This window comes from Tachysurus fulvidraco, chromosome 16 (assembly GCF_022655615.1).
Source record: "Tachysurus fulvidraco isolate hzauxx_2018 chromosome 16, HZAU_PFXX_2.0, whole genome shotgun sequence".
In the NCBI taxonomy this organism is placed as follows: domain Eukaryota; kingdom Metazoa; phylum Chordata; class Actinopteri; order Siluriformes; family Bagridae; genus Tachysurus; species Tachysurus fulvidraco.
In genome coordinates this window covers 11,330,223-11,349,377 of record NC_062533.1, presented here as the reverse complement: position 1 = coordinate 11,349,377, position 19,155 = coordinate 11,330,223, and the positions used below count along the sequence as shown (strand labels likewise).

Genomic DNA, 19,155 nt, shown 5'->3' with positions numbered 1-19,155 from the left:
ATAATTATGATGAAGTATGTTCGACTCGGTACATGTTTGACTGTATGGTTTCAATTTCACTGTCTGTTTTCTACTCAACACCCTGCATTAATGTGTGACTCTTTTCCTGGCACACATTTAATAAAATGTTCTCATCTCCTTAAGTTAAACTGGAATTCCTTAAAGAAAATGAGAGAGAGGGAGAGAGAGAGAGAGAGAGAGAGAGAGAGAGAGAGAGAGAGAAATATATATATATATATAAGAGAGAGAGAGAGAGAGAGAGAGAGAGAGAGAGAGAGAGAGAGAGAGAGAGAGAGAGACTTAAAAACCCCAGAGGGCTTTTTGACCACTCCAGAAGCCTGTGGAAAACTCTTAACCTGGACTGACAGCCATATTTATAGTCGACGGCAAATGCACTGGAAAAAGGGGAGGGCTACTGCTACATTGGATTCGATAGTTGTGATGATCCAGAGACATAAAGAGATTGAAAGTCTATTGTTAGCATTTTTCCATTAACTGCCTATGTGGCTGTTTCTAAAAGATTGTTTGTCATTCAGTAACATTAAATAAATCACCTACTACTTTACGTTAACTTACGTTCCACTTTAATACTTTAATACTAAATACTTTAAATAAAGTCCTAACTGAGAACAAACAACTCACACAATTTGACACATGAATTTAGCTTTTTTAAACTTTTTTCTGCAGTAACCTGTAAGCACCAGTGTTTTTCTTTAGGCTGAGGTTATTTTTTCCACTTAAGGGAATAGAGCAATTTGTACAGGGAAGCTTGGCCAAGCTTCACTACGTTAAAGAATATGGCCCCATGTTAAAGCCTCAGCAATTTATTAGCTAAAGCTTTTATTTTTCAATATGTAGCTTGGCTTTAAAATAAATCCCAATCTGACATCATTTGATGATGTTTATTTGTAATGAATATTGTGTTTCTTGTCTTTCTGTCAGGTGGGAATATTCTTCTTACTGCTCTTTACGTAGATCCTTCAGGTTTGTTTGGTTTAGACTACACTTGTTTTATATACTGATTAACCACTTTATGTGGAGGTAACACCATGGTCTTTTGTGATGTTGGGCTCTAATAGTATTTTAGTGGACTTGAATAAACTGGCTTCAGATCAATTTCAAATTAATTAAGGAATATTTAACAAAAAAGGAATGCATTCTATTGAGTGTCTGTTTCTTCTTTCTTTTCCACTATTCACGTTGGGAACCTTGTTTCTGCCACTATAAGAAAATATCATCAAATAACCTAATAAGTGAATGCATAGTTACAAGGAACAAGTCACAACTGAATACAATTAAGTCACAAAATATCTTCCATGACTAATTATAACATTTGGTTGATTTTTTTAACTCATAAATTGAGGGAAAGTATTTGGGTTGGGTATTAAGGCACCAAGTAAAAGAGGTGATGCCTGAAACAACAATAAAAGAAGTGAAATGAGTCAACATGAGAAACATTTTACCAGCTTCGTTTGTCTCTCCTGAGACTTTCAGAATCACCAGTATTACCAGACAAATAAGTCTTGTATCTTTATTTATTTAAAATGCATTTGTATTATTTTACAACGTTACTACATAGTTTAGTACAAAACTTTCGAGAAGAGCTAAACACACCTAGTTCACATGCATCCCATTGTGTGTGCATGTGTTTATCTGTCTCTGGTGGACTCAAGATCCACCTCAACTTGTTCTTCTGGCCAGGACAGATGTTTGCTTTGAGCTGCCAGAGAGAACAAGAAACAACTGATATCAATATGTAGACAACATTAAAGACAGAGTTCTGGGTCCAATTTGTTAAATTGTGCCAATTCGCCTCAGAAATCGCAAAATTAATAATCCAATATCTCCGTTTTTATCAATTTACTCTACAGGTTACCAAACGCGGTCCTGGAGTTCCCTTTTGTCCTGCATATTTGAATGTTTCCCCTGCTCTAACACACCCATTTCTACTCAGGAATGACTGTTAATTAGCTTGTAAGTTGAATCAGGTGTCTTGGATTGAGGGAAATAACAAAATATGCAGGACAATGGCTATTCCCGGACATGGATTGGAAAAGATGTGAATGATTGTTTTCAGGTTTTACGCTTGTATGTCTGTATATCTACTCACCCATGATTCTGGCCTAGATTTGAGTGAAAGAACAAGCGTGATAGATATAATAGCACATCATGAGCTAGCCTCAAATGTGAAACAGAAAATGCTTCTGAATGGACAGACATGGCACTAGTTTAAAGTAATGAGAATAAACTATTATCTAAAGTCAAATACAGATGTTTTTCAGATGGCTAGTATTACAATGAAAATTTTATACTCAATATTTTATTGCTGAAAGCTAGTCTGTGCTTACCTAACCTTAAGTACGGTACTTTTACATATAAAAAGGAAATGAGTAATCACTTTGATTATCAGCATTTGTCTCATCACATGAGGTCAAATTTACTGGAAATATTTAAACCTAAGCCTCATCATCATTTCTTCACTTGACTGATCCCTGTTCATCTTCATCGCTGGGAAATGATCATTGATTAATTCATTCAGTTCCAATCGACTCGCTAAATTTCTTGTTATTGAAATGTTTTATCGGATTATGTCATCTTTTTATAACTTTATTCAGTACTCTTCTCTGCTCTGCTGATGTGACAGCGTAGTAAATTTACATTTATTCTGACAGCCTGTAACTGATTTAAAAGTGAATTGATTGGGTTACAGCCTGTGTTGATATTGAACATAGCTCTCCAACAACTCTGGGTGAGAAAAACACATTAAACAAGCCAGGTTTAAGACAGCTTTAAGTTTTAGACTGTTCATTTTTACCACAACTTTTGTTAAATCAGGCTCCGTACCCAACATGATGTTGGCAGCTGGCAAAAAATTTATTTTATTTTTTTTGGCTTAAAACTGTTGAATTCAGCCACATACACATTGGATGGAATTTCCCAAAATCTTTGGATATGTATTTCAAGGATACAAAATGAACATTTTTATCAATCAGTGCCCATAAAATACAAAATGTCTACATGGACTGGAACTGATATTTCTCTTTCCACTAGACATAAACATATCCATTTATATTATTTACTTTTTCACCAACACAAAACAGCTATAAATCTAGGTGATGTTTCTAAACTAATCCTCCTTACACATGCAAGTGGGAATTCTTTGGCAGAATCCTAGCATCATGTGTGTGACATGTTTGAAATTGTGATATTTTGTTTCAACATCTTCACAGTACATATACCATTTTCTTTTCCTTTTCATTTTCCTTCGGTCTACACTCTTTGATTGAGACTCTGGCCTTTATCCTAAGTTACTGCTGGATTCAAACAGGCTGCCAAATCCACGAATTTCCCCCTCATGATTAAATCTAAAGGGATTATATCCCGAGATTTCTCCAGCTTTAATTGCCAGGATAAAAACAGGAGAGATTGATCCAAGTGAATGAGACAAAGAGACTCTGTGGTTGTTGATCCTCAGCTGTGGAACCTCCCAAATACACTGCCATACGAAGAGTCAACAGTCCCATAGTCAACAGATAATGCCAGTGCAGGCAAATTTATAATGCCTGTGAAGGGATCCATCCATTTTTTCCATTCATATTAAAGTCTCCTTTTACTGTTCCATTTCCAGGTGTATGCAAATGACAGTAAAAAAGTATTTGTTCTACCCCACAACAAGCATGAGACCTGTGAGTCTTAATTTCCATTTCTATTTCAAGAGAAAATTATATTTTAGTGATATTTTACAAGAACCAGGTAATATGCCCTATAAGTATATCCCATATGTAATTTGGAATTGTTGAACAGTATTAGCAAACACATTACCAAAGTGAAACATATTCCTTTTATGTTCTATCCTATTTATGTATTTTGGTGTCCACTCCATCTACGAACGTCCCCATTACTCTTCTCATACTACTACACTATTTTTTGGGTACATCAGGAGAACAGACAAGACGACTGGTAATATAATAATGTGTGATATTTAAAAAAAAATGTGTCTGGTATTGTAGCTTCTTTTTGGAACAGGATCTTTAAAAAATATATTTCTGCTCTGGAAACAGATCATTCAACTGTCATATTTTGATTCTGGATTATGCTGAGGTTGGCTGTGGTGATTCTGTGGTTTATTTTTGCCCTACAAAGTCATACATTTATTTAGCAGGGAAATGTTGCAGCTGGCTGGGCAAATGGGTAGAAATCAAAATATGCTCCATATTCAGAACAGATATTTTCCACTGATTTTCTGTTCCAGGAATAAAAGATCATTTGGAGTACTCACAGAAGCAGGCGGAAAGTAATGCATCCTGGTATTCTCTTTACTTTTTACTTTATTGTAAGCTTTATAAGGTAGTTCCTTCTAATGCTGAGTTGAAAGATTTTATGGAAAATGAAGTGTATAACAGCAGGAATATGAGGCTACTGTGTAAAGTTCCAGAAAATCCCAGTAGATCAGCAGTTTCTGAAATAGTCAAACCAGCCTTTCTGGCACCAAAAGCCATAACACAAACGTCAAAGACGTCACATTTATAAAAAAAAATGTTTTATTCATTTCATGTTTATTGTGAACATTTAATTAACAATCTCTAGATGTACTGCATGATGTTATATACTGTGCTGCCGCAACCTTACTGGCTGATTAAATAATTGCTCAATTGGTCAACATATTTGAACAACCCAGTCAGAAACCAGAGTAACAGAAAAGCATGTGGAATGACTCGAAGAGGAGTACGCACGCACAATCAGTCTGGTGAGTTAATGCATCTCTAACATGAATAAAAGAACAGGATGTTGGCCAACATAATTATGGACAAGGGCACAGAGGATGGCATGCTACGTTAGAAAACAATAGCATGGAAGCATTTCTGAACAAAAATATCTCTAACTGTTGACACAAACATTTCAAAGGAAAAAAGTACAGCACATTGATGCATGGCAGTGGCTTGAACAGAATAAAGGCTACCGTTCGATGGGTTTTTGCCATTTTTTCCCGCTTAGGTTGATGATCTTGATAAAACTAGGGTTACTGGTGCAAATATACAAGGATCCATATTTTACTTGTATAAAATATGTCATTATATTTTACAAATATAGTTTCCAAAAGAAAAATATTTATGCTGAATGCAGCTGAATGATCTGGTGTACTTCTGGTGTACTGGAGTTCAACTGATTGTTTAGTGTCAGCTTACTGGGAAATAGTAGCTTGGCTCAGTGGTTATTGTAATGGTAGGGACTTCATTACCCATAAGGCATGAGAGTGTTAGGGGAGGAAAAATATAAAATGTGAGTTATACATGACTGTGTGCTGTGAGATCATTAAGAGAGAATATTATACATGGTGTCAGAAATTAATCTTAAGGATAGGAGAGAACCAATCATAACGGCTTTGTGATCACAATACCACCAAGCTTCCACTGCTGGGCCCTTGAGCAAGGCCCCTAACTCTCAGCTGTTCATTTGAATAAACAAGTTAAGTTTTTCTGGATAAGGGTGTTTGCCAAATATTTATTGTAAATATTTATTTTATTTTTGTATATCTCTGCAAATAGCATACCTGCAACACAGCTCCAGGGCCCTAATTTTAAGTTTGGGATACTGCCTGTAAGGGGATTTTCTAGTTTCCACTTTCTGTCCAAAACATACGAGTATAAATAAGTCAGTTTTGCTAAATTTCCCCAAGGTGTGAATGACTGTGTTAATGAGGATAAAGCACTTACTGAAGATGATGAAGCGAGTGGGAGATTTGGAAATGAAGGAACTGAAATGGATAATTTTATAAAGCTGTGAAAATAATAAAGTACAACAACTGTAACCATTAGTCTTGCACTTGTCCATTTAATTCCCTTTTTGTGTCAAATCTGTTATGTTTAGGTATCTTGGCATTGAGCTTCCGCAGCACATTTACTACCAAAATCACAGGAGAGTGGAAAGCATCCAGCTTAGCCAGGAAAGCCATATTGCCTGTGAATATGTACCACAGACGGCAGGTCTCTTTGAAGCTGCCTGCTTGAGCCATTTGCTATCACGTAATTACAAAGTCTTATTTTCTCTGAAGTCTGAATCTGAACATGATGCAGTTGTTTCATAAACAGTCAGCAGAGGTCCTGCCCCAAACAAATAAGCAAGCTGTCTAAACCAATCAGTAGCACGTCTACACAAAGATTTCGGTGAAGGAGTCTAGCGGATTTCTAAAAGAGACAGAACTGAAACCTGAGAACTGTAAGTTCTGATACGAGCACAAATGATACAGGCACAAAGCGTGGCATGCCACACTACAAAACAATGCATGAAAGGATGGATGGACAAAAAAATGGGAAGAATCAGAATCAGAACTTGAATCAGGTTTATTGGCCAAGTGTGTTGTCACACACAAGGAATTTGCTTCTAGCTGTTTGTGACTTAAATAACACTATACTACACAAGACAACATAATACAGACTGTACAAGACACTTTTGTACAAGAAGTGATGTGATTTCCCTTTACAGACTGAGATTGTAGATTAAGGGGTGACTTAGCTCACTGTGCACTAACCATCTGGAAGTTATTTTATTTTATTGTATTTTTTTGTTAACTCCAATAAAACATCTAAAAGTAGTTTTTTTAAAACTAAAGTGTGAAGCATAGTCTATCAGTACAACAGAGCTGACCAAGACTCCTCCACCCATATTCTCTCTCTCTCTCTCTCTCTCTCTCTCTCGCCTTTTGTCACATGTATTTATTGATCCAATGAATATACTAACTGCCAACCAGAAGTAAATGAAGGGGTGTAGGGATGAACTAAGAACCTCAAGTAGATTAAGACATTTGTAACATGTGACTGTAACAAGTGATTATTCCAACACAAACACGTTAAACAGACATCCAAGATAACTGTATAAAATCTATCTGTACATTCAGACGATTTGCTGTGAATATATTATTCTAAAAAAATAAATAAAAAATGGCCAACTTTACTATCACAATATCCATACTGAACAGCATGTAAGGTTGTGAACAGCAAACAGCGCCCCCTTGTGATTCCTAAGTTTAACTACATCTGTTACATTAATGCTCACTGATGGTAGATAGCAGTTTTATTTACATTTAATTTAATTAATAAAAAGGTTGAAAAGGTGGTGAATACTCAATAAAATCAGTTGGTGAGCTTAGTGATATAGGAAAACATCATGAGTGCTCTTAAATCACACGCAAGGTTTCATCCCTTTCCTAAGATGATGTTGATGATTCAGTCATCATGCCAGAAAATAATTCATGTTAACTATAGAAGTCAAGTATTACCAGGTTTAAAGTTCGATTAAATCACAACCGTCTGCATATGGATCATAACTCAGGACGCATGACATCATTTTCTGAAAGTGGTCCATTTTCCATCCATTGGTCCATTCCTCAAGATAATTGGGTCTGAGGCATACAGTGATGATTAAGTCCAAATGTTCAGTCTTTGTATACACATCAAATTTATTTAAAAAAAAGAAAGGAAAAAAAACAAAAACAACCCCCCCCCCCAGAGCTTTCAAACTCAATATTTTAAAGGAAGTAAACACATTACTATCAAATTAGTTTAAATAATGGTTTAATTACACATACTGCATCAACAATCTTGCATCATCTTAGTGACTTGAGAGTCAAGGAAATTCAGATAAACTGCGCTTATTTTGACAAAGCCAACTCTATCACACCGCTTCTTTTACTAGCTGTTATGTAATTTGACATTAATAATGTGGTGTATTATTTGTGCGTTTTGAAACCATCACATCTCTATTATCTCATTATGTGATGCTTTTACTTCTTGGCAGCTTGAAAACGCTCATTAATATTCTCCCAGTTTATAATGTTCCATATGGCTTTAACATAGTCAGGTCTGACATTTTTGTACTGAAGATAGTATGCATGTTCCCAGACATCAATGCCAAGCAGTGGGATGAGACCTTTAGAGAGAGAGAGATGTAAGACAAGGATAAAGTGTTTCATTTAGTTGTGCAGTTCAACTATCTTATAAGATACTGCAGGAATTATTAAAATGATGCTACCTACATCCAAGGTGAACTGGAAAGCTACAACACCCCATAAATGTTTGTTCTAATTTCATTCTAGCCGCTTATGTCTGAGTGAATTGAGCACTGATGCGATTATGTAATTTTGCTGTCTGGTATCACTACTTGTAGCACAATGTTTTTTATATTACTGCCTGACATTCGCAAGCAGTCTGCAATAAGAGTCTTTGTAAATTATTTCACAATAACAGTTATGCCCAATTAAATACACATAAATAATGATAATGTGCATATTGTGCTACAATTTAAATGTGTGGATAGATAGATATTTCCGTGATCACCCTTCTTAATTTCATCTCCATTTCTTTTTTGAATATCCTTACCAGTGGTTCCCTGCAGAGGATCTTGGTTTGCACACGCAGCAATTCTCAGCCTCTTGTTCTCCTTATCGAAGCCCAGCCATCCCCACCCGGATCCTTGAACTGCCACAGTAGCAGAAGACATTTTCTCCTTCATATTTTGGAATGAGCCAAAATCACGCTTAATGGCCTCCATTAGCTCACCTAGAGGGAAAATGCAGTATGCCTTTACATATATTTATTTGGCTCATGTCAAACAAAAATTCGATAGAGCTATGCGACAGCTTGACAACAAGTGTCTTGTAATGTTCATTTTGTGAATATGTAGAACAAAGAAAGTGTACAGCATCTCTGACCCTGTGGTTCTCCTCCACCATTTGGAGACAGGTTTGTCCAGAAGATGGTGTGGTTGATGTGACCACCACCATTAAACCTCAGTGCTGCCTGAAGGGCTACTTGTGTTGTCACGTCACCTTTAGGAGAAAATTATTAAAGGGGGAAGAGATAACAAGAGACAAGCAACTTTCAACCTAGTTTATAAAACAAGTTTAGTCAAATATTAAAATCATACAATGGCTTAACAAACCTGAAAATAACAATCCATGAAAAATCTCTCTTTTTTTGTAAAGAATGCATGTAATATAAACTCTTATTTACCTTTGGCCAAAGCCTCTTGATATTTCTCTTGAGTAACATTAAGGTTATTGACATACGTTGCATGGTGCTTGCTATGGTGAAGCTGCATGATCTCAGCTGAGATGTAAGGTTCCAGTGCACCGTAGTCATACGGCAGATCTGGGAGTGTGTGCTTCTGTCTTGGGGCCAAAATGCCCAGCAAGGGATTCAAGCCAGCTGCACACCTAAACGTGACCCATGGTTTTAAACACGAGCACAATAACAAAGAGGTGGAGAATTCCCATGTACATTAAAATCCAGGTATATTTAAGGAACCTCCTAAATATACAGTAATTGAACGGGACCTACAGGGTGTCAGTGCAGTGGTACTGAGGCTGTATTAGAACAATGTGAGATTTTTGGCACACTTTTACCAAGACAGATGACCAAGTTATGTGCAATAGTAAAGTATTAATAAAGCTTTGTATCCATGTGACTAACTGGATCACTTAGATTGTTAACTAATGTAAATCCTCTAAATTCAATTCAATTCAAGTTTATTTGTATAGCGCTTTTTACAATGGGCTTCGTCTCAAAGCAGCTTTACAGAACATAAACATAGAACAGAAGTTAAACATAAGGAGAAAATGAGTTAATAATTAAAAAAATTAAGATATATATAAAATGGTGTTTGTTACACTACTAACGTCAAGCACAAATTAATCACGTGCCACAAGTATAACAGCCAGAAACGGCTAATCTAGAAATGTATGAAGTTTGATGTTTTAACTGAAACCAATCAAATAATAAATGTCAGAGACAAACTACTGAAATGAACCAGGGCTTTACGTCAAACTGACTCGCTTTATGGCATCACTAACAAGTTACTAACGTCTGCTAGCTAAGCTAAATGTTTACGTCGTTGTGTTTTCAAATGCTTAACACGTAATAGAGTTTTTAAAGGCTTTTGCAACTCTACGTGTCTAGTATTACCTGCGAACATGTCCAATTCTGCTCAGCATGCTCTTACTTCTTCTTGCACTTCACACTAAGCTGTTAAACGTTAACGGACTGTTTTACACTGACTTCGGTTATAAACTGCCCTTGAAGTTTCAACTTGAACCTGAGAGGAAAGTACCATTTTGTGTCTTTAGGTAGGACAGTAATAACGCACAAAGCAGTGCACTGCAAACTATGCGACTCACGGCAACAAGATTGTGACGAATTCTAAAGGCGTCACGGATGAACATTTTAAACGTCGCGTTGATTTTATTTCTACACACTTTTCTTTTGTTATTAATAATGGATCGCTGAATAAACCCCCCGTGAATGCAATAAGACTCCTCGATTCCAGACGACTCTGAATACGGGTGTTGGGATTCGATTGAATCGAATACAAGAGTCGATTCCACACAATATTTTCTCGTTCGAAACAAATTAGAGGTCAGCAAATGACTTATAATATGTTCAGTATTATTTACGCATGTAATACTTTTTTTGTGAATGACGCAACATTCGAAGCAAGTACCGATTTAATTAACAGTGTAATATTGATGTCAATTTCTGAAATTAAATGAACTTTAGATAGCTAACGACGTAAGCCTGGATCTGACATAAATTCTTAAGATTATTTACTTAAAGTTTACCAAAGAACTATGACTAACGTTTTATACGACTGTTAGTACAAGAACCTGTGCAAAATCCTATTGACTGTATGGAATCGATTCCGAATATATGGAGTCGACTCTACTTTCCCAATCCCTAGAATCAGTGAATCGACTCTGTTTGGGTTGAATGCAAACCATGCTATTAGCTGGCCTTGCTTATGATGCTTGTTTTTGTTTTTGATTTAATTCATGTTGCTCCGCGCTGTTTTTGCTATATATAAAAAGAATATTGGGAGATTTGCCGACTGTTTACACGTTTGATATTAGCAGACGACGTGTGGGCACTGACCGTGGAGCAGCCTGACAATATCATGTGCGATGGTGTGTGTGCTAAACATTTATTTGTCGTATTGTTAAGTCACGATGTTCGTTAGATAATAAATTAGATGACTGTATCGATGCTACTTCCTTTAGCTATTAGGCTAATTGCTTTGTAAACGAAAACAAACTTAGTTGTGTACATACGTTATGCAATAACTTGCAAGCTTTTAACATGTACATGTTATATGTTAAACTTTGATTTTATTTATTTTGTTACTAAAAGCCGAAGACAAATATTGTCACTCATGCGCATTAGCTACCAGTAGGGTATTTTATTCCCACCTGTATTCAGGCTAAACCCGCCTCCAGCATTCCGATTGGTTAATAGATGTTGCTCGCGCGCAGTCTGTCGGCCTCAAGCCAATCAGATCGCAGGATAAGCCGAGATACGCGTGCAGACAAAGCATGGCAACCAGTAGGGGCGTGTGATACATAGTGGTGGAGCGTCTTTCCGAATGATGGCGGATGCGCGAGCGTCAATCTAAACCCAAATTTCGCTTTGTTTATTTTACTAACGCTGATAGAATCGACAAGAAGCGGAGCGTTAACACGTTTTAAGAATTCCTGGTCGTCTTGGTCTAATTCTGGGGCGTGTAAGTATCAAACCTAGATTGTTTTTTGGCTTTGTTCGTGAGAAACATGGGCGAGGAGCGCGGTGCTGCTCGTAGGGAGAGTCTCTTCCCTTTCCGCCATTTTGTGACAGCAAGAAACTGATAAAACACGAAGGCGACAGATAGCTTGTGACCAGTCTAAATAGCAGCAAACTGCTCGTCTGCGTCTGTCTATTTATTTTGTGTGTTTGTGTAGTGACGGTGTGTGAAAACAAATTGATGGCTGTTTGTATTCTGGCTGCTAATTCGCCTATTTGCAGCCTCGATTGAGCAATGCTAACGCTAATAGATCCGTCACTGGGGAATTATAATAGCGGCAGATTACTGACCGTGTGCAGCGATTCTCTGGGAAGCTTACAGATAGTTAACGTCGTTATTTTCTAGTTTGATGCAAATAGCTAACGGGAATTTAACAGACACGAGCTAATGGTTTAGGAAGAATGTAGCTAGCTAGCTAACTACTCGCTGCTACAAGCTAGCTAGCTAACTAGCTTTCGCGAGGCTTGCTTGGCTTTGCTGACATGACACGTGTGGACGTACGTTTATCACTATGGACAGAAACATGTCTGATGCGATTTTTTTCTCATCGCTTGTTTCTCTATTTTCGTTTTGCAGAGATCAAGATGACTAATGAAGAACCTCTCCCGAAGAAGGTGAGTTGAAAGAAAAGTCCACCCTGAAACACCTTAATTATCTTTATCTCTAGACGTTTGTAATGTCTGTAGCAATCCAGGTCTTAGTATTTGTAGCTGATTCTGTGTTTTCGTTTTTCCCTTGTTAAGTTAGTGGTTGTTGTGTTATAATGATGTCAAGGGGACGTTGCTCAGATACAGTGGTGTTTTATAGAATAGAAAAAAATCAGGGAAAAAATGACCAGGTTTTATTGTTGGCTCCTAAAAACAAACCAGGCGCTTAGTTGCTTTCTTTCTTTCTCACCATTTTCCATTGACGTTCAATGTTACACAACAATTCACTACTTTGACTGGACGTCCAAGACTGTGGCATTTAAGACTCCTGATATTTGCTTTAACAGCACTGGTTTATTTATTTATTATGTTTGTTTCTCAATCAGTTTATAGAACTGTTGTGCAGCCTTATTGCTACAGTACAACACACTCCTGCTTGTGCAATTCAGATTAATTATCCTAATGAGATGTTCACCATAGAGTTAGACAGCAGATACTGTACTCAAAATCCACGAGATAACAACAGTAGTTTTTTTTTTGTATTAGCAAAAATGTTGAGGCTTTGGGAATCTGCATTTGTTAGAATTACTCTTTTTAACAATGAAGTAAGGAATGAGTGATTAACGTGCTTTGATAAACCAATTCATCAGTAAAATGATAGAACTAGCAACACTTAATTAGAGCTACTACAGTACTGCCTCCTGATAAATACTTACATTTTTATTTAGGTTCGCCTTAGTGAATCTGACATGAAGACCCTGACCAGGGAGGAGCTGTGTGCAAGGTAAGGATAACTGTATAGTTTAGTATTGTTCCTTTCCTTGAATTCCTTTTACACAAGCAAATGTACACTAAACACTTGCCTTAACATTTTAGGTGGAAACAGCATGATGCGTACGTCCAGGTGCTCGAAGCAAAATATGCTGATCTAAATTGTAAGTAAATGTTGGTAGTTTGAATTGCATGTATTCATGCTATTTTCTGTTGATGGTTTCAACCATTTTAATAATGTGATGGATTGTTTAAGGTTAATGCATTGTTTCTATAGGCCATGTACTAATTGAATATTACATCTATATTATTATAGCCAATGACGTGACTGGTCTTAAGGAGTCTGAGGAGAAGCTAAAGCAACAGCAGCAAGAGTCGGCACGAAGAGAGAACATCCTTGTGATGAGGCTGGCCACAAAAGAACAGGAAATGCAGGAATGTACAGTAAGTATTTCAACTTTCTGGGTTTTTCTTTCATAGTTTAATAACTTTAGTCTACAGTACAAAAATGGTGTCTTTCATATATTACCAAAACCTTAATATAAATGGTGAACGGTAACATTATTAGTTTTGTATTGTATACAAAGTTATGTTCTTAAGATTTCTAAATAAGACAGCCATACAAGGGTTTGCTGCCAGGCATTAGCCATTTTTATTTTTGGCAGCTAAAACATACACAGGGGTGTCACGACACATAATTATTCCTTTCTTTCCCCCAACTTTCAAAACAACTTCAAAAGAACAGGGCACTGTCTTATTTCTCACACTTCAGGTAGGGTGTCACAAGATCGATATAATAGACAACATGAGGTGGCAATGACTTGGCTTTTGTTGTCAATCAACTTGAGCCATGCCCAGTTTGGAGCTCATTTTCATGGTGGTACCTTGAAATATTATTATAATATGTATGAAGAGGCTTACAAGCCCTGTGTATAGCAGACTCTATACATATTATTGTATATTTACATACAATACTGCTTTATGTATATATTTTTAGTGGTAGGTTTGGATGGTTTCCACAGAAGGACTTTATCAGAATAGATATTAAATATATTTAACGTTGTTTAATTTTTTTTTATCTCTATTGATGCATTTGCTATTGATTTCCATTTGGTAGCTGTACCATTGTTAGTAGCACAAATTAGTTTTACCAACTAGTTCTTTCAACTAGTCCTCTGAATTCTTAGTTTAATTGCTTGGTTGTTGGTCTTATAGCTAATAAAATGTATGAGTGATGTGAGGATTCTGTTGATTTTAACACCATTTGTTTGCTTTCAGACGCAGATCCAGTACCTGAAGCAAGTTCAGCAACCCAGTGTGGCTCAACTGAGATCCTCCATGGTGGACCCAGCCATCAACTTATTTTTCCTTAAAATGAAGGCCGAACTGGAACAGACTAAAGACAAACTGGAGCAAGCCCAAAATGAACTGAGTGCCTGGAAATTTACACCTGATAGGTAAACTAAAATAACTCCCCCTCCAAACAAAAGTCAAGACTTTCCTGACTCACCCCCTCACTTTCTCCACTGCAGGAGTGCAAATAATGGTGGGGGAAGACTGAAATGCTATGCTCGCAACGAGACTCAGACTTAAAAGCCACACACAGAAAGACATTTTTTTCTCTTGTACTGTGCTGCTATTATCATACTGTAATGTAAAAATGAAACAGAACAGAAACTGAAAAGCCAGTTTTGGTCAGGTGACACTGTTTCAGCTTTCTCTTCCCCACACACCCCCTCATGGTACAGAGGCCTGAAGGAATCGGGACTGTTCCTGAAGAGGTGGTCACAACGGAAACAACCCCTCCTTCCAGCCCCCCAGCAGCCTATATTAGACAGATTGCTCTAATAAATCGTTGGCGGCCATTGAGAGAGACTTGAGCAAGACATTTGCTCTGGAGCTGATTGAACTGTAGTTTAAAAATCACTGATTGAACATTTAAAATATCACCCCATGAAAGAATGTTGAACGTGCATATCTTATACCTTTTGCCCCTACCAGTGTAGAACTGTTAAGACTCTCAGTAAGAATTTAGAAATGACCTGAGGGAGGGGGACAGTAGAGTGATGTAATACAATGAGAGGAGTAATCATAAGACTCTGGGGGAAGAGCCTTTCTAATGATGTAATACTTTGGGGAAAGTGTAAGACCCTGTGGTCTACAGAGACATTAAGAACCATCTCGCTGGTGGAAGAGACGGTACAGTGTTTAACTTTTTCCTTTCCTCTTTTTCTTTTGTGTTCATAGTTTTTATATTTTTTGCTTTGTTTATGTTGTTTGTTCTGGGAAATGCACTTACAGCAGTGTTTTCTTTTTTTGGTTTGGTCTGATTGGTTTTCCACACTTGAGGGTGTGTTAAAATGTGATGAACTGCTAATACACTGCTGCAGGTGCAAGCTTTTTATTTCAATGTGAATGCCCATGTGTCTTCGAGGTAATTACTAAAGCTGTTTAAATGTATGTCTATGCTGCTGTGTCGTTTGATCACAACTTTCTACTCCAAAATTTTAGCAATATAAGTGCATATTTAGAGTGTTTAGTAAGGATACTACTTTTAATAACACGTGTTTTTCTTGTGAAATATTTCCGTTGCAGAGCTGTTTGATGTCATTGTCTTTAATTCTTCATTACGTTTAATGTTTGCAAATCTAAAATACAATTATAAAAAATTTAGAACAGTTAACATGTTTGCACAGTTGGTCATCTCAGCCAAAACATTATCTTTTCATCTCCATTCTTCTAATTTATCTTTCTGGTCAGAGGTTTTGAGCTGCCACCATTGTTATAGTCATTAATGCATGTAACACTTGCCAACTTGTTACACTGAAAATATCGGCTTCTTTAAAGAACGTCAGTGTAACTTCCTGTACTCAACTGTTTGAAAAATAATTAAGATTATCCCTAATAATAATTGTATTCAAACTCCTGAAAATGAACTCCAGAAATATTTGAACAGAAGAGTACATCTCCGTCAGTATTTATACAGACATGCATATTATATACAGTAGTCTAAAGCAATCAAGCAACTTTTTTGTGGTAACCCTGATCGTGGCCACAAAACATAAATGTTAATGGTATGTTTTGTTTCTTAATGTTATCGTACAGGGTTCTGTAGGTATTTTAGTGTGGCACATGTAGTCCAGTGTCATTTAAAACGAACACAAATTTGCCACAATTGTTTTCTATATATATTTATATTTACAGAGATGGTCTTAAAGTTAAAGTGTGAAAATGCTGAGGTCTACTACGCTATTTTTGGAAAACCATGTATGTTTGGAGTGTGTGCATTTCTAATTGGTGCCAGTCAAATGTTACTTTTGAGATTTATTGGTTCCGTCATTCATCTATGGGTTGGAAGAGTTTTGCATTGAGTTTTGACTTATTACTGGTACACTCCTCTTTTAGGGTTCCACATAAATGTTCATTGCCCCACATACCATTTTGAATGTCTTTGGATCATTTGATTAATGACCAAGGTGGTGTTATGGAACTTATCCTTCAGTGTTGCCACAGCTTGGCAGTTACTCCAGCTGTCCTTGTTGTGCTTATGGCTCTGTTCACCATGTGATGTCAGACTTGTCTCCCTTGCAGCCAGACTGGTAAGAAGCTGATGGCGAAATGTCGCATGCTGATCCAAGAGAACCAGGAGCTGGGCAGGCAGTTGTCACAGGGCCGCATCGCCCAGCTGGAAGCTGAACTTGCTCTGCAGAAAAAGTACAGCGAGGAGCTCAAGAGCAGTCAAGATGGTGAGAGAGACACTTTTTTTTTTTTTTTTTTTTTTTTCTTTTAATCCATTGTGGGCCAAAAACCCAAGCAGTTGCTCATAGTTATACTGTACGTGGTTTCTGTATAATTGTATGATGTCTCCACCACTGTGATTTTGGGTTGTCCATTCATGCAGCCAAATGACTTTCTTGTTAGAACAGTATCTTGGGATGAATGGTTTAATATTTGTATGTTTGTTTATTTATTTATTTTTTAAATGGAATTTTAACTAGCTGATGAACTAATTAGATTTTGGAATTGATCCACATAGGGAGAAGGTGTCAACACTGTCATATGTCTGAAAGGATTAGACTTGTTGGCAATATAGTTTCACTTTTCTTTGTCATGTGTATTTGAAATGTTAACAAATTGAACAGATATCAGTGGATAACTGTCATACTTGTAAGGAAGACTTGTGCTACAAACAGTACTTATGAAAATCTGTTCTTGTATGCACTTCAATTCAGTTAATTTTATTTAAGCAACATAAGATGTTATTATTACATGCAATATTTTGTGAACCCTTTTTTTTATGACCCACTGTTGCTGACTGCTTTATCACAGTCAATACATCATGGTTTGCTATGTTTCTGTGTTTGAGTTCTTATGTTTTGTTATTCAGAGTTGAACGACTTTATCATTCAGTTGGATGAGGAGGTGGAAGGCATGCAGAGTACCATCCTTCTTCTCCAGCAGCAACTGAGGGAGACCAGGCAACAGCTATCTCAGCAAGCCCAGGCTCTGGGTACCACTAGTGGTGCAGGTCCAAGCAGGAATGCCTCTTCTCCTCCCAGTACCACTGAGGCTACTGCTGAAACTGAAACTACCCCCTTAGGCAGTTCCACTGGGGCAAAAGACTGCGGCCGTATCTTTAACGGTCCTTCCAATGGTTCCAACCAGAGAGGTTTGTCCAGTTCCGGCCCATTTCGGGAGGCAAGTAGTGCTGATGAGGATTACCCAGGATCACCTTGTGCTTCCAGCCCTGCCCACGGGAGTGGAGCCAAACTGTCTAACCACTCAGAGGGCGCAGCGAGCCAAGGCACGGGGGATGGCTATGGGACGCTCAGTGCGGGGTATGAGAGCGTGGACTCTCCAACAGGCAGTGAGGCATCAGTGACTCAGCACTCAAATGACACAGACTCCAACACTGACTCCCGTGAGGCCACAACAGTCACCAAGAGCACCAGGACAACAGGCACACATCACACCACTCACAATGGGCTGGACTCTGCAGCTGTTGCTACAGCTGCCTCCAACCCGTCCACAGGGTCCGTTTTGTAATCTTTAAAATGGTGGGATTTTTTTTGTTTGATTTTTTTTTTTTATACTCATGGCAAGCAAAAATAAGCCACATGTTTAGGGCCAGTTAGATTTTTTTGTTGTTTTTCAGGAATTGAAATTTGACACTTTTTTATTTTTTTTTAGCAATTTCCAGTCATGTTTTTTTTTTGTTTTGTTTTGCAAAATAACATAGCTGCAATATTACATAGTTGTTAATATTTTGCAATATTACAAAGCTGATTGTTGAGCAGTATGGATTATAAATAAACAAGCAGCATGAGAATAAATATCTGTTTTATGGTTTTAAAATGTGCTAAATACAGCTCAAGGTTATTTGAAAATCACCCTGTCTATACTTAATTTTCTCACTAAATTAAAACAAGTCAAATGTCTGCTGTACAATAGAGTTTAAGTCAGGAGGCAAGTTCTACACTTGCTTTACTTACTTCAGAATGTCCTTAGTTACTTGATGTTGAACTTTTTTTTTTTTTTTTTTAAATAAAAAAAACTTTGTTTATCTCCATGGAAAGATGAGTTTTTGTTTAATTTGTGGGTAGATTTGCTGAGATGTATCTTGTTGTATTCATATTCTGATTTCAATTCATTTCGTGTACTGACCAAATATCAATAAAAGCTTTTAATATCAAGGCTAGTTTGTCTAATCATTTTACCATAACTTCATGAATACTCGGTATAAAGTCATGTAAAGCAACATCTAGAAGAAATGTCACTAATTTCCAATGATACTTAAAACCTTGAATGGTTATCTTCGGCATCACACGAATGATGTGGTAGTGTAGTAGTTAAGGTCTTAGGCTACCAATCAGATGGCTGTCCAGTGTCGATTCCCACATCCACCAAGCTGCCACTGCTGGGCCTCTGAGCAAGGCTTTTAACCCTCAATTGCTCAGTTATATAAAAAATGAGATGAAATGTATGTCGCTCTGGATAAGGGTGTGTAATGTAAATGTTTCTATTCGAGACATATTTTATAGAAACTGTAGCTTGAAACTTCTCTGGATCTTACTTACAGTCACAGAAGTGAGATTGAGATCCACTAGGTTAAGGATCTCTTCATCCAGACCTA

At 37.2% G+C, this 19,155-nt stretch overlaps 2 protein-coding genes across 3 annotated transcripts; one reads left to right on the top strand and one right to left on the bottom strand.

Annotated features, from left to right (window-relative positions):
* Positions 1 to 7,554: 7,554 nt before the first annotated feature.
* Positions 7,555 to 10,355, bottom strand: sod2 (superoxide dismutase 2, mitochondrial). Its single transcript, XM_027166181.2, has 5 exons — positions 9,960 to 10,355; positions 9,009 to 9,211; positions 8,708 to 8,824; positions 8,376 to 8,555; positions 7,555 to 7,926 (listed from the first exon to the last, which is right to left on the bottom strand). The coding sequence occupies exons 1-5, from the start codon at positions 9,986 to 9,988 to the stop codon at positions 7,781 to 7,783; spliced, it is 675 nt and encodes a 224-aa protein (XP_027021982.2). The 5' UTR covers positions 9,989 to 10,355; the 3' UTR covers positions 7,555 to 7,780.
* Positions 10,356 to 10,747: 392 nt separating this feature from the next.
* Positions 10,748 to 18,715, top strand: LOC113655593 (WT1 associated protein). 2 transcript variants are annotated; one of them, XM_027166178.2, is made up of 8 exons: positions 10,748 to 10,954; positions 12,181 to 12,218; positions 12,980 to 13,035; positions 13,128 to 13,186; positions 13,339 to 13,466; positions 14,301 to 14,479; positions 16,614 to 16,768; positions 17,410 to 18,715. In XM_027166178.2, exons 1-8 carry the CDS (start codon positions 10,945 to 10,947, stop codon positions 18,066 to 18,068), a joined length of 1,284 nt encoding a protein of 427 aa, XP_027021979.1. In that variant the 5' UTR covers positions 10,748 to 10,944; the 3' UTR covers positions 18,069 to 18,715. The 2 variants fall into 2 exon arrangements, with proteins under 2 accessions (XP_027021979.1, XP_027021980.1); XM_027166179.2 differs by lacking the exon at positions 10,748 to 10,954 and adding an exon at positions 11,349 to 11,547.
* Positions 18,716 to 19,155: the final 440 nt, after the last annotated feature.